This window comes from Rhinoderma darwinii, chromosome 3, assembly GCF_050947455.1.
Source record: "Rhinoderma darwinii isolate aRhiDar2 chromosome 3, aRhiDar2.hap1, whole genome shotgun sequence".
In the NCBI taxonomy this organism is placed as follows: Eukaryota; Metazoa; Chordata; class Amphibia; order Anura; family Rhinodermatidae; genus Rhinoderma; species Rhinoderma darwinii.
Window position 1 is genome coordinate 337,316,866 of NC_134689.1, and position 15,682 is coordinate 337,332,547.

Here is a 15,682-nt window from a genome sequence, read left to right on the forward strand (position 1 = left end):
TAGATTGGTTTGTGATCGCTATGTAGCATTTGCAAAACCCCTGTGGGACCAAAACAGTGGAAACTCCCCATAAGTGACCCCCATTTTGGAAACTACACCCCTCAAGGTATTGAGCATGTTAACCCTGCAGCTGTTTTGCAGAAATTAGTGTGCACTCGATATTGCAGAGTGAAAATGGGATTTTTCCATAGATATGCCAATATGTGGTGCCCAGCTTGTGCCACCATAACAAGACAGCTCCCCAATCATTATGCTGTGTTTCCCGGTTTTAGAATCACCCTACATGGGGCCCTAATCTTTTGCCTGGACATTTGACAGGGCTCAGGAGTGAGAATACCATGCAAACTTGAGGCCTAATTTGGCTAATTACACAGAATTGGTTCACAATTGCAGAGGCTCAGATGGGAAATAATAAAAGAAACCCCCAGAAGTGACCCCATTTTAGAAACTACACCCCTCAAGGCATTTATCAAGGGTGTAGTGAGCATTTTCACCCCACAGGTCTTTTCCATTAATAAATGCGCTGCGTATGGTGCATTGTAAAAATTAAAAGTTTTCCCCAGAATTGGCAATTTAGTGGCAATTATGTCGTGCCCAACTTATGCCACTGTAGACACACCCGAAAAATTGTTAAAAGGGTTCTCCCGGGTATGGCGGTGTCATATATGTGGAAGTAAACTGCTGTTTGGGCACGCTGTAGGGCTCAGATGAGTGGGAGATCCATTTGGCTTTTGAAGTGTAGATTTTGCTTGGTAGTAGTTTTGTTTGAGTATTGCTGGTGCTTCCATTTATAATGTAGGGGATATGTAAGCTGGGCAGAGTACATCAGGGGCATAGTCAGGGGGTATAATAATGGGGTAAACAATAAAATAATCCATAGATGTGTGTTACGCTGTGAAGCAATAATTTCTGCACAGGCCGGTGTCGCACTGATAAACGGTGTCTTTACTTATCCCCCTTTTGGTCCACACTCCGCACCTTTGCAGTTTGGGGAATTTTGCTGGGAAGTGTTGTCCTGGTATAATACGGGCACCCTCGCTTCTAGCAGTTGTTTGGGCCTCCCCTTCCTGGTTCCCTAATTTTAGGGCCCCCGATAAATCTCCTCTTGAAACAGTAGAAATGTTCACCTCTGATCTGCATAACTGCATATTTTTTATTTCCTGAACTATGGAAGCCTTAACTAATGTTATTTTTTCATAGACGTAGTGGTATGAGGGCTGTTTTTTTGCGGGACGAGCTGTAGTTATTATTGGTACCATTTTGGGGTACATGCGACTTATTGATCACTTTTTATCCTATTTTTTGAGAGGCAAGGTGACCAAAAAACAGCAATTCTGGCACAGTTTTTTAGGGTTTTTTTTATACAGCGTTCACCATGCATTATAAATTACATGTTAACTTTATTCTGCGGGTCAATACGATTTCGGCGATACCTAATTTATGACACTTTTTTATGTTTTACAACTTTTTGCACAATAAAATTACTTTTGTAAAAGGAATGTATTTTTTCTGTCGCCATGTTGTGAGAACCATAACTTTTTAATTTTTTCGTCGACGGAGCTGTGTTTTTTAAAAGACGAGCTATACTTTTTATAGGCGCAATTTTTGGATAAATACGACTTTTTGAACACTTTTTATTTCAATTTTTGTAGGGCAAAGTGACCGAAAAACAGAAATTCTGGCATTATTTTTTACGTTTTTTTACGCCGTTCACCGCATAGAATAAATATTATAACATTTTTATAGTTAAGGCAGTTACGGTCACGGCGATACCAAATATATATGGTTTATTTATTTTTTTCAATAATAAAGGACTTGATAAGGGAAAAATGGCGATTGTGTTTTATTTTATTACTTAAAACGTTTATTATATTTTTTACAACTTTTTTTTTCACATTTTTTTCACACTTTACTTTAGTCCCACTTTTTTTCTAATACTACGTAGTGCAATGTATTCGTTCTGTCAGTCATTCACTGACAGCAAGCCGATTAGGCTTCGCCTACGAGCGGGGCATAATCGAATTCCGTAATGGCCAACAGGAGGACATTGTTAGGTTTCCTGGTGTCATAATAGCAGTTGGCAGTCGTGCGATTGGAGGGCACAGCTGGCGATCTGCTAGCAACCACAAAGATGCAGCGATCACATCCGATCGCTGTATCTGAGGGGTTAATGGCAGGTATCGGTGCTAGCTCCAGTTCCTGAAGTTACAAGTGGATGTCAGCTGTAACATACAGCTGATATCCACCGATAATGACGCCGGCTCATCTCCAGAGCAGGCGCCATCTTGCTGGTGGCTACGGAAGCCTTTCAGGCCCCGCCTCCGGGCAGGGGCTGGAATTTTCCGTGCTAGGCAAACCGGGAGACCAGTATTAGGCCTCCGATTGCCATTGCAGCCACCGACACCCCGGCGATTTCATTGCTGGGGTGTCGATGAGCTGCAAACACCTTAAATGTAGCGATCGCTTTTGACGGCTGCATGTAAGGGGTTAATGGCGGGGATCGAAGCTAACTTCGGTCCCCGCCGTTACAGCAGGATGTCAGCTGTAAGATACAGCTGACATCCGGGGATGACGGCACCGACTCTGAGCCGGTGCCAAGCATTTGGCGTAATTATACAACATTTTGCAGGAAGCACTGGCTTTCCATGTCGTATACTTACCATAAATGTCGGGAAGGGGTTAATATAATCTTCAATTGTAAATTATTTCCTGAATGTACATTATGTATTCTGGGTGTTTCAGATTTTATAATTTTACCGCTAAAAGACTCACTTGTCATAAAAAAACCTGCTTAATGCGGCCATATCATTAAGGAATGACTATGTAATTTCTAAACTGGTATTCAAAAAGATGGATGTTGTATAGAGGGGTTTATTTATGTGGTTTTTGGAAAAGTGGGAACCTTGGAGCGACTCTTTCCCTAATAACAAGTAAACTATTGTTATAGCATGATTCTATTTTTTGTTGTTGTTTTTATGTGACAGGGAGTGGGTTGTGCAGGGTTGGGAGAAAATTCTAAAGCTTTGTGGATATCTGGTGTAAATGATCTGTACAAGATAATGTAATGTTATTGGTATGTATTGCATAAGGAAAAATACAATAAATATTAATGAATATTTCTTAATGGGGGTTTTTGCTTCTGCACTTATACTGGGTGAAGGACCTCTACTGGCATTGAGTAACCCACTGTTCTAGGTCAGCATAAAATATATCCCATAGAGTAAAATACTCACCCTTTTAATGATGTTCTTCGCTTCCATGCTGGAAGCATTGAATAGTCCTCGGTGGTATTTGGACTTGCTGGTAATCATGATGTTCAAGATGATACCAAATGCATACCAGTCGACTCCAGCATTGTACTCCTCCTCAGCCAGCATCTCAGGGGCCATGAAGCCTGGTGTTCCAGCATATTCGGTGGCTGACCGGTCTCCACAGATGTTCTCGAGTGCCAGACCGAAGTCGGCAATCTTTATATGGCCCGTTGCAGCCACCAAGATGTTAGAGGGCTTGAGATCTCTGTGTAGAAGAAAATAACAATTGGGGTCAAATCAGTGTTCATGCCACAACTAGTCATCTGTGTATAATAGTATTTATTCTTGGATCATTGAGCTGTTTACACTCTACTGTTGGATAGCAGATATCAATTCAGAAGGAAACTGTTGCACGTAGCTTTCTGTCAGATAAGAATGGAATATACTTATAAGGCCTCATTCATATTGAGTTCATGCCTTGCGTTTAGCGTGTATGTCGGGAAAGGTCCCAATACAGATGCTAAACATGTTCATAGGGCTTTATTAGCCCGATGGAGGCCAAAAGCGTGCCCTTTTAGCATACGTCGGCCTGGTATAACTCAGTATACCTTTTTTTAAAGGATGGAATAGCGTAGTAAACAACGCATGTCCATCTAGTCGGATCCCACTTGAAACCGTATACTGTGTGGTATACGTTGTTTTTTAAATGGTCTATGAGTGAAGGATGCCACATAGGTTCCCAGGCCAAAATAGAAACCAGGGACTCCGCCTTCCGTCATGGTAGAGGACACCTGGCTGCTGATGTGTAGGACTCTTTATTTCAATAGCATCTTCACTAGATATTTGTGGATGGAAGCTGTCCCCTGAATCACTATCTGCTCATGCACAGTTTTACCCGATGTATTATACAATGAAAATTGGCGAACACCCTGAGCAGGCCCGGGGAAGACTCTGGCTGCTTTAAAAGCCGTTGAAGACTCAGGATGCTTAAAAATTTCCTTAGGGCCACGGTGCGGGTGGAGGGTTCCCTGTATCGATCCCCGGGGGATCCCACACAGTTAACCTATGGAGGCCTCTGCTGCATAGGGAACCACCAGTGATTCTGTCCATATATGGACAGCTACGTCAGTGGAGCTTTTCGACTTATCCATTAAACGGAGGCAAGTGATGGATGCCTAACAGTGGCATCAGTCAAAAAACGTGATGTGAACATAGCCTAGCAGGTTGCTATCATTAACCGCTTCCCGACCGCCCACTGTATATTCACGTCGGCATTTGCTGGGCTCTGTGCAGTGACGACGTGAATTCACGGTGGGTGTTAAAAGCACGATCCGGGTGTCTCAGAGTAGCGCTGACACCCGGATCGCGCTGTTATCACCTACCTCTGTTCCCGGAGATATGATCGGGACCTGATTAGTTCAGGTCCCGGTCATGTGATCGCAGGGAAAGTGTGTTGTAGCAACGAACTGGAAAGTTTGTTGCTATAACAAACTGGAAAGTTTGTTGCTACAACAAACTTTCCCGGGGACCGATTGCAGGTGCTGCAGTCGGTTATAAGGCAGAACCGGGGGCCATATAACAGCCCCCGGGTCTGCCATGCACAGCAGCCTATGAGAACCTCATAAGCTTCCTGTCAGTGTGACTCTCAGCGTCACACTGACAGTTTATAATACGTTACACTACCTAGGTAGTGTAATGTATTATAGCAGCGATCAGTGCTGCCAGGCTTCAAGTAAGACAAGTAAAAAGTAAAAAATAAAGTAATAAAAAAGTTTTATAAAAGTGTAAAAACAAGTTATAAAAGTTACAAAAAGAAATAATGCTTTTTTTCCTATAATAAGTCTTTTATTATAGGAAAAAAATGAAAATTTTAAAAAAAGTACACATATTTGGTATCGCCGCGTTCGTAACGACCCAACCTATAAAACTATAATATTATTTTTCCCGCACGGTGAACACCGCAAAAAAAATAATTAAAAAACAATGTCAGAATCACTTTTTTTTGGTCATCAACCCTCCCAAAATATAGAATAAAAAGTGATCAAAAAGTCGCATGTACCCCAAAATAATACCAATAAAAACTACAACCCGTCCCGCAAAAAACAAGCCCTTACACCGCTTTTTTGACGGAAAAATATAAAATTATGGCTCTCAGAATATGGTGACACAGAAAAATAAATAATTTTATCAAAGTGATTTTATTGCGCAATCGCCACAAAACATAAAAAACCTATATACATATGGTATCGCCGTAATCGTACCGACCGGCAGAATAAAGTAAAATGTCATTTATACCGCACGGTGAATACTGTAAAAAAAAAAATACAAAAAACATTGTTAGAATTTATGTTTCTTTGTCACTTTGCTTCCAAAAAAATCTAATAAAAAGTGATAAAAAAAAATCACATGTACCCTAAAATGATACTAATGAAAAGTACAGATTGTCCCGCAACAAATAAGCCCTCACACGGCTCCGTTGGAGAAAAAATAAAAAAGTTCTGGCTCTCAGAATATGGCGATGCAAAATGTGCAGAGTGTTCCAAAAGCGGATAGGATCAGGCGCCATTTATCAGTGTGACACAGGCCACATATCTGCGAATTATTATTTATGTACCCCATTATTATACCCTGTTATTATGCCCTGATGTACCCCGCACAGATTACATATACCCCCACATCATAACTGAAATACCAGCAAAACCCCAAACAGTTACCAAGCAAAATCTGCGCTCCAAAAGCCAAATGGTGTTCCCTCCCTTCTGAGCCCCACAGCGTGCCCAAACACCAGTTTACGTCCACATATATGACATTTTATATCCGGGAGAACCCGCTCAACATTGTATGAGGTATTTGTCTTCAGTGGCACAAACTGGGCACAATATATTGTGCATTAAAATGGCATATCATTGGAAAATTTTAATTTTCACTTTGCACCATCCGCTGCGCATTAACGCCTTGGCGCACCACGACTTAATAGAATGTCGTGGTGCGAGGGGTTATATATGGAGCGGGCTCACGCGCTGCGCCCGCTCCATATTCTGCAGCTGTCAGCTGTGTATTACAGCTGACACCCGGGACTAACGGACAGGAACAGCGATCGCGCTGTTACAGGAGCCTGTAAAATGACATTATACTGCAATACATTAGTATTGCAGTGTATTGTACCAGCGACCTAATGATCGCTCGTTCCAGTCCCCTAAAGGGACTTTTGGGAGGTTTCCACTGTTTTGGTACCTCAGGGGCTTTGCATATGCGACATGACACCCGAAAACCATTCCAGCTAAATTTGAGCTCCAAAAGCCAAATATTGTTCCTTCCCTCCTGAGTCCTGCCGTGGGTCCAAACAGCAGTTTATTACCACATATGGCGTATTGCTGTAATCAGGACAAATTGCTTTACAAATTTTGGGGTAATTTTTCTCCTTTATTCATTGTAAAAATTAAACATTTCTATGTTTTTTCAGAAAAAAGTAGATTTTCATTTTCACGGCCTAATTCCACTAAATTCAGCAAAAAAACTGTGGGGTCAAAATGCTAACTATACCCCTAGAACAATTCCTTGAGGGGTGTAGTCTTCAAAATGGGGTCAGTTTTGGGGGGATTCCACTGTTTTGCTTACTCCAGGGAGTTGCAAACGTGACATGGCACTGAAAACCAATCCAGCAAAATCTGCGCTTCAAAATCCAAATGGCGCTCCTTCCCTTCTGAGCTCTGCTGTGGGTCCAAACAGCAGTTTAGTACCACATATGGGGTATTGGCGTAATCGGGAGAAGTAGCTTTACAAGTTCTGGGGTGCTTTTTAATCTTTATTCCTTGCAAATATTATTTTTTTAAAATATTTTTTCAGAAAAAAAGTAGATTTTCACTTTCACAGACAAACTCCAATAAATATAGCAGAAGACCTGTGGGGTCAAGATGCTAACTGTACCCCTAGATAAATTCCTTGAGGTGTGTAGTTTCCAAAACCGTCTCACTTTTGGGGGATTTCCACTGTTTTGGTACCACAAGACCTCTTCAAACCTGACATGGTGCCTAAAATATATTCTAAAAAAAGGAGGCCCCAAAATCCACTAGGTGCTCCTTTGCTTCTGAGGCCTGTGTTTCAGTCGATTATCACACTAGAGCCACGTGTGGGATATTTCTAAAAACTGAACAATCTGGGCAATAAATATTGAGTTGCATTTCTCGGGTAAAACCTTCTGTGTTACAGATTTTTTTTTATTACAAATGAATTTCAGCAAAAAAAATAAAATTTGTAAATTTCACCTCTACTTTGCTTTAATTCCTGTGAAGCGCCTAATGGGTTAAGAAACTTTCTGAATGCTATTTTTAATACTTTGAGGGGTGCAGTTTTTAATATGGGGTGATTTATGGGGTCTATCTAGTACATAAGGCCCTCAAAGCCACTTCAGAACTGAACTGGTCCCTGTAAAAATGGCCTTTTGAAATTTTCTTGAAAATGTGAGAAATTGCTGCTAAAGTTCTAAACGTTGTAACGTCCTAGAAAAATAAAATAATGTTCAAAAAACTATGCAAATATAAAGTAGACATATGGAAAATGTAAAATATTAACTATTTTGTGTGGTATTACTATCTGTTTTACAAGCAGATACATTTAAAATGAGAAAAATCATAATTTTTGCAAATTTTCTCTAAATTTTGGTATTTTTCACAAATAAGCAATGAATTTATTGACCAAATTTTTCCACTAACATAAAGTACAATATGTCACGAGAAAACAATCTCAGAATCGCTTGGATAGGCAAAAGCATTCCAGAGTTATTAACACATAAATTGACACATGTCAGATTTGAGAAAATGGGGCTGGTCATGAAGGTCAAAATGAGCTCAGTCTTGAAAGGGTTAATGATATAACTTACTATTATCCACCTGGGACTGGGCACAATCCTTTGGATTATCAGAAGCTGCAGTTTATAGTAAAGAATCACTAGTGTCAGGAGGTGTAAAGTGGTTGTTTCACCACAAACAACCCCTTTCACATGGGAGCCGCCAGATCTGTTTCCCAACACTCCTGGCAATCAGCTGAGTTTGCCTAGATAGCCGTAGCCAGTTATTTGTATTACATGGCGGCCATTCAGCTCTCTGTTGTGGATCATAGAGGGGAACCCCAAGTGGTGGACCACCCCAATTAATTCCATCTCCTCCTATAGACAACACCTTAAACATCACTAGGGGAGCATTCATAGGACACTGCATCATCATCATTAGGTCACTACTTACGAGACAGTTTCCCAGTAGGCTACTTCCAAAGTAGACATACTGTAGACATTGACCTAGGATCTAGGAACTTCATCAATTAGAGAAACTATAACTTAACACTTTTGACATTGCAAAGAAATATTGCAACTGTAGACATTTTAGAGATTTTTCTCTGGAATTAGAAACCAGGCCTGAGTTTGAACTCATTACACCAAAAAAAGACAATAAGAATGTATTTACCGGTGGACAATGCCCTTAGAATGCAGGTGTTGAATTCCACACACGAGTTCTGCGGCGTAGAATCTGGCACAAAGGAAAGAGAAGACAATAGTATCTAGAGGAGGACAGAAAGCTCTCACAAATATATACTACAGAACAGAGCAGACAGGCAGAATATCTGACCATGTTATCCTATTACTGTGGACAATCACACCTATCTTATTCTTTATACTACATGTGCTCCCAGACCTGTGTTATTATATCTGCGAGAAGCAAGGGGTTAAGTCATTATTTAATGGACACCTTCATCTGATCATTTACTAACATGTGCCCATTGCTATGTTTTACTTTACATGTTGCAGATCATATGGAGGGTAATAATCCTAATATTTTATAAAAGGCTTTTCATGAAGCGTTTCAGTAATAACATTTCTATGAATGGGACCTTATATGTGGGAAGGTGGGCTAACACTCTATCCTATGTACTGTCCTCTTATAAATGGACGCTATCATTGGATCTTGTATTCGGGCAGAGGGGCTAACACTCTATCCTATGTACTGTCCTCTTATATATGGAAGCTATCAATGGACATTGTATTCGGGCAGAGGGGCTAACACTCTATCCTATGTACTGTCCTCTTATAAATGGACGCTATCATTGGATCTTGTATACGGGCAGAGGGGCTAACACTCTATCCTATGTACTGTCCTCTTATAAATGGACGCTATCATTGGATCTTGTATTCAGGCAGAGGGGCTAACACTCTATCCTATGTACTGTCCTCTTATAAATGGAAGATATCATTGGATCTTGTATTCAGGCAGAGGGGCTAACACTCTATCCTATGTACTGTCCTCTTATAAATAGGAGCTATCATTGGACCTTGTATTGGGGCAGGGTGGCTAACACTCTATCCTATGTACTGTCCTCTTATAAATGGAAGCTATCATTGGATCTTGTATTCAGGCAGAGGGGCTAACACTCTATCCTATGTACTGTCCTCTTATAAATGGAAGCTATCATTGGATCTTGTATTCGAGCAGAGGGGCTAACACTCTATCCTATGTACTGTCCTCTTATAAATAGGAGCTATCATTGGACCTTGTATTGGGGCAGGGTGGCTAACACTCTATCCTATGTACTGTCCTCTTATAAATGGAAGCTATCATTGGATCTTGTATTCAGGCAGAGGGGCTAACACTCTATCCTATGTACTGTCCTCTTATAAATGGAAGCTATCATTGGATCTTGTATTCGGGCAGAGGGTCTAATACTCTATCCTATGTACTGTCCTCTTATAAATGGAAGCTATCATTGGATCTTGTATTCGGGGAAGGGGGGGCTAACACTCTATCTTATGTACTGTCCTCTTATAAATAGGAGCTATCATTGGATCTTGTATTCAGGCAGAGGGGCTAACACTCTATCCTATGTACTGTCCTCTTATAAATGGAAGCTATCATTGGATCTTGTATTCGAGCAGAGGGGCTAACACTCTATCCTATGTACTGTCCTCTTATAAATAGGAGCTATCATTGGATCTTGTATTCGGGCAGAGGGACTAACACTCTATCCTATGTACTGTCCTCTTATAAATGGAAGCTATCATTGGATCTTGTATTCGAGCAGAGGGGCTAACACTCTATCCTATGTACTGTCCTCTTATAAATAGGAGCTATCATTGGATCTTGTATTCGGGCAGAGGGACTAACACTCTATCCTATGTACTGTCCTCTTATAAATGGAAGCTATCATTGGATCTTGTATTCGGGCAGAGGGGCTAACACTCTATCTTATGTACTGTCCTCTTATAAATGGAAGCTATTATTGGATCTTGTATTCGGGCAGAGGGGCTAACACTCTATCCTATGTACTGACCTCTTATAAATGGAAGCTATCATTGGATCTTGTATTCGGGCAGAGGGACTAACACTCTATCCTATGTACTGTCGTCTTATAAATGGAAGCTATCATTGGATCTTGTATTCGGGCAGGGGGGCTAACACTCTATCTTATGTACTGTCCTCTTATAAATGGAAGCTATCATTGCATCTTGTCTTCAGGCAGAGGGGCTAACACTATATCCTATGTACTGTCCTCTTATAAATGGAAGCTATCATTGGATCTTGAATTTGGGCAGAGGGGCTAACACTCTATCCTATGTACTGTCCTCTTATAAATGGAAGCTATCATTGGATCTTATATTCGGGCAGGGGGGCTAACACTCTATCCTATGTACTGTCCTCTTAGAAATGGAAGCTATCATTGGATCTTATATTCGGGCAGGGGGGCTAACACTCTATCCTATGTACTGTCCCCTTATAAATGGAAGCTATCATTGAATCTTGTATTCAGGCAGAGGGGCTAACACTCTATCCTATGTACTGTCCTCTTATAAATGAAAGCTATCATTGGATCTTGTATTTGGGGAGGGGGGCTAACACTCTATTCTATATACTGTCCTCTTATAAATGGAAGCTATCATTGGACCTTGTATTCGGGCAGAGGGGCTAACACTCTATCCTATGTACTGTCCTCTTATAAATGGAAGCTATCATTGGATCTTGTATTCTTATTGGCCTACGACTACTTTACCGTGCACTGGGGATGTCAAGTCGCCCCTTCCGCTGCAGGAATTGATGGAAATCTCCGCAGTTGACGTACTCCATTCCAAGAAGCACAAGCCCCTAATACACAGAACAGAGACAGAAGAATGATAATGTAGATGATAAAGTTACCAAATGATTGGAGCTTCTACACTCCTACTATACAGAACCCATCATCAGTTATCGCCTCATCACCATAGACATAGACTACATGAAGACGGGAGGATAGGACAGGTATATTCTGTATGATGGATCAGTAACCCCTTATTGGTGATATTATAGTTACAGCTGGACACCGGACACAGGAGAAGTGTGACTTATTATCTGCTCTCTATGTGTAGAATATTCTCTCTATACTAGTGCAATGTATATACTGGGATACATGACATCACACATTGCTTTCCATGTCCCAACATTATAAGATGTCAATAAGAGTGACATCCATAGAGTGACAGCTCCCCCTATTGGCAGCTGCGCTGCATGTAGACAGAATTATATCCTGTATTATGTCAGGAGAACAGAGTTCCCCTATAAAGATATATTAATAAATTGTCCAGCCTGGAATTATGGAGCTAAACACAGATTATTTTTCAGCCCATAATAAAGGCATCATCCAGTAGTAAGAGTAGAAGGTATTCTTTCCTCATGTGTCAGAGGGGCAGACGTTGACAGGCAGCTAAACTCTTTCCCAGCAATTCATTGACTCAGGAGCGATGTCCAAACTTGAACTTTTATTGCAAGGATAGTGTGAAAGTAAGAAACAGAGAGATAATGCGCTTACTGTAGTACAGCAGCGTGTAACAACACACTACTATACAAAGCTTTGTAATCATGTGCATTATATACAAGAACATGAGCACAGAGATGATGAGTGGAGATAGACAGACACACAGGAAGATGCTGTCCTATGTGTAACAGGCATGGCCTCTCACTGGTGTCTATAACAGCCGGAGACATGCAAAACACCATCATATGCATCAACATAGAAACCAACAACGCTAGATGGTCATTTGTACATACCAGCCATGCTACCGTAGGCTCGGATGAAGACGTTGTGTTTACATACTGCTTGTGTAACAGTACAATCTGAAAATGGCTGCTACAGAGCGGACTTGGTGATGTCAGCAAGTTCATAGGTGATAGATACGGTGGCTCTCATGGGACATACAATGGATTGTAGGCTAGCTTACTTAAACTACTGCAGAAAACAGCCACTAGAGGGAGCTATCACAACATTAACAGAATACAGTAACTATATAGATGAAAGACTGCCTATGGCATGACAGAAGGAATAATAAATGTACCTTGGTCTGGAAAGCAAATTCTCCATGGAGAAGGAAGGGGCTGCCAGATGCAAGTTGTAACACCCGCCGCTCCACCGTCGCGCGCTCCTCTCCTTCGGCAAGCAGGTCTCTCTTGGCGATGACTTTGACAGCAAATTGCTGGCGAGTGTAGATGTCTTCCGCCAGCACCACCTAGAAAAACATTATTAATGAGGGATCTTCATGAAATGTGTTGGGGACAAGAAATAATCCATAAGTAACAGTAATGTTACTACACATTTACATGTAACTGTTAGTCTACCCTCCACGGCTCCAATCCATGTTACAGACTCAAACTGGGGATTTGTATTTTTAAGGTGGTATTCCCAATATGGAAACGTCTTCTTATCCTGTAATACACATCCAGCAACAACAGGCTCAGCAGATTCTGTTCTTATATTTGCCTATTTTCCATAGAAATCATTAGTTGGCAATGATTATTGTGACTTAATAGATTTTCTAGGACTTGCTCAGTCCTCATAGATAAATTTACCGTAAGGCCGGGATCACACAGTTTTTAGATCCTTTTTTTTTAGCTCAGCCCAGGAGTGGACACAAAAGAAATAAGATGCATCAGTATTGTCTTTATACCTTTTGGATTCACTCCTGGCTTTGGCTCAAAAAACTGAGCCAAAAACTGAATCAACATTGTCTGTGTGATCCTGGACTAATGTTAAAATTTGTTTGTAGGTAATGAAGGGATTTTATAACATATATTTACTGTAAAAACACCTTCTTTTCTCCTGTCAGATATATTTTGGCTTGTGACTGAGGTCGTAACAACAAAAATATTCTGTATTTCAGTGCAGGGACTGACAGAATGATCCAAATGTTTGTAGTAAGTTCCCATTTAAGTTAACTAGCAACTAGCAAAAATTGCAGCCTCCAGAACTAAAATGATTGTCATAAGGATGGGCAAAGATGGCAGAATGTGCCAGTGCAGGAAAAGCAAGGGCTCTCACTCGGTTGTGGCCTGTGGATAGGCAATAAAGGTTGCGAGTAGGAAAACCCCTTTAACCCCTTAAGAACACAGCCTGTTTTGGCCTTATAGTCACAGCCCATTTTCAAATCTGACATGTGTCAGTTTAGGTAGTAAAAACTTTGAGAGAGAGCATGTGACCGGATATAGCATCCATGGCCGCAAGTCGTCAGGTTTACTTACCTCCTGACGCCCGCAGCCATGGATCTGTGAGCGCAGGTCCCCATCTCCTTCCTAGGAGACGCCAGCGCTCACTTCCGCTCCGGTCTGCTGTGTCCAGTAGGGTGCGCGCGCACGCTCGTGCCCGCTCTTAAAGGGCCAGCGCGCACATGTAAACAATCACTATCATCAACTCACATAATTTCCTGGACTATAAGTGGGCCACCGCCCTTCTGATCCTTGCCTGAGCTTTGTTTATCATATCCTAGTTTGTCTAAGCAAATGGTCTACTAGTGTTTTCCAGTTCCAGTGTTCCCTCTTCCTGTATCCCGTATCCTGCTCTAGTGCCGTGCTGTGCTGTAGTCATGCTGTGCTGTATCTGCGCCTGTCCTGCTGCTCCACGCCTGACATCTTCCCGCTGCCTAGTCCCAGCCGAGCCTGCCTTGCTACTGTCTGAGCTGCCACAGATACCTTATACGAACTGTGACCTGCACCCTGTTGGCCAGCTGCCATATCGCGGTATGGCCCAGTGGTTCCACGAACCCAATGTGACACCGGATGTGACGGTCGACAGGCTCCTCCTCTGCAATGTCCTGGCTCCTCCTCTGCTCCCCCGCTGCACTACATTGATGCTTGGTATCTAGCACTAAGCCCCAGCCTCTCCTGTGTGATGTGGCCGGTACGCTGCCTTTCACAGGCTCTGACATCGTCGGTGCTCAAGCTTTGGTTCCCGGTCCTCCTGCTTGATGTCTGGGGCAGTTGTTATGGTCGGCTGTAATAATTAAATGCACACTGGTGCCTGGTTCTGGATTTCCTGCCGCTAATGAGTTCTGGCTCCCCTGTCTGTCCTGTCTCTACTGCCGCTTTGGATTCAGCATTACTGCATTATTGCCTTGATCACCTGCTATCTGGCAAGTGTTAGCACGCCGCACTAAAGCCTTGTACAAGTCCAAGAACAGGTCCAGGAATTCAGGACCGGGAGGGGGTTAGAATGTTCCTGTTAGTAACCACTGTATTGTCTATGAAATATTATACATGTTGTACCTGTCTTGAGAACGGTTTGAGGGCTATTATTTGCAGTTTTTGAATTAATATCACATAAAAGGATTTCTGCTTGAGAAAGCAGTATAGAAATCGTTGAGTCAAGTGGTTAAAAATTACTGATACTGCTGATTATCTTTCTCCAAGAGGGACTGTGTTCAGTTATTTTTTCATTACTTATTATGCATTGGCGAGTGTTCTAGTCTTTCTCCTGGCTAGATTATACACCGGGTATTTGATATGTCTCCAAAAGAAACAGGACAAGGATGGCGCTCCAGCGAGGGGGCGATCTGGGGGTAAAGCTGCATCCTCTAGGATGGACAAGCTATCTTCTCCCGCTCCTGTGACCTCTAGAGGGAAACAAGGCAATTTGGAAAAGCATTTTAGCCCAACAGGAGAGGAGTCAGGGAGTGTGCATGGAGAGGACGATGCTTGTCTGAGACTCCAACTATGAAGGCAATATTGCAGACTCTCAAAAATCTAGAGGGGTCCATGGTGGATTTTACCCCTTCCCGACATCTGTCGTATATATACGGCGCACATCGGGTGGGGGAGTATGGAGCGGGCTCACGAGCTGAGCCCGCTCGTAGGACAGGTGTGTTACAGCCGACACTTCTGGGTAACCAGCAGAATCCCACTCGAGCATGATCCCACTAGCTTAACCTGTTAAATGCTAAGGTCAATATCGACCGTGGCATTTAAATCACTGAAAACAGGGGGGGTGACCCACTGTAGCGTTCCAATGGCCCCCCCGGCAGAGAGATTGTGGGTGCCATTGGTTTGCATGGCAGCCTGGGGGCCTGATGAAGGCCCCCAAGTCTGCCATCTTTGTACTACTATGAAGTATTGCAGTATATTGTGCAAGCGATCCAAAAATTGGTAGTT

At 42.1% G+C, this 15,682-nt stretch overlaps 1 protein-coding gene across 1 annotated transcript in view; it reads right to left on the minus strand.

Annotated features, from left to right (window-relative positions):
• LOC142750496 (protein kinase C delta type-like) overlaps positions 1–15,682 on the minus strand; it is a 29,445-nt gene that overhangs the window by 6,628 nt on the left and 7,135 nt on the right. Inside the window, exons 3-6 of the mRNA XM_075859497.1 lie at positions 12,601–12,771; positions 11,286–11,377; positions 8,711–8,773; positions 3,234–3,516 (exon numbers count right to left, since the gene is read on the minus strand). Of these exons, the coding sequence (XP_075715612.1) occupies positions 3,234–3,516; positions 8,711–8,773; positions 11,286–11,377; positions 12,601–12,771 (609 nt within the window). The remainder of the gene's footprint in view (positions 1–3,233; positions 3,517–8,710; positions 8,774–11,285; positions 11,378–12,600; positions 12,772–15,682) is intronic.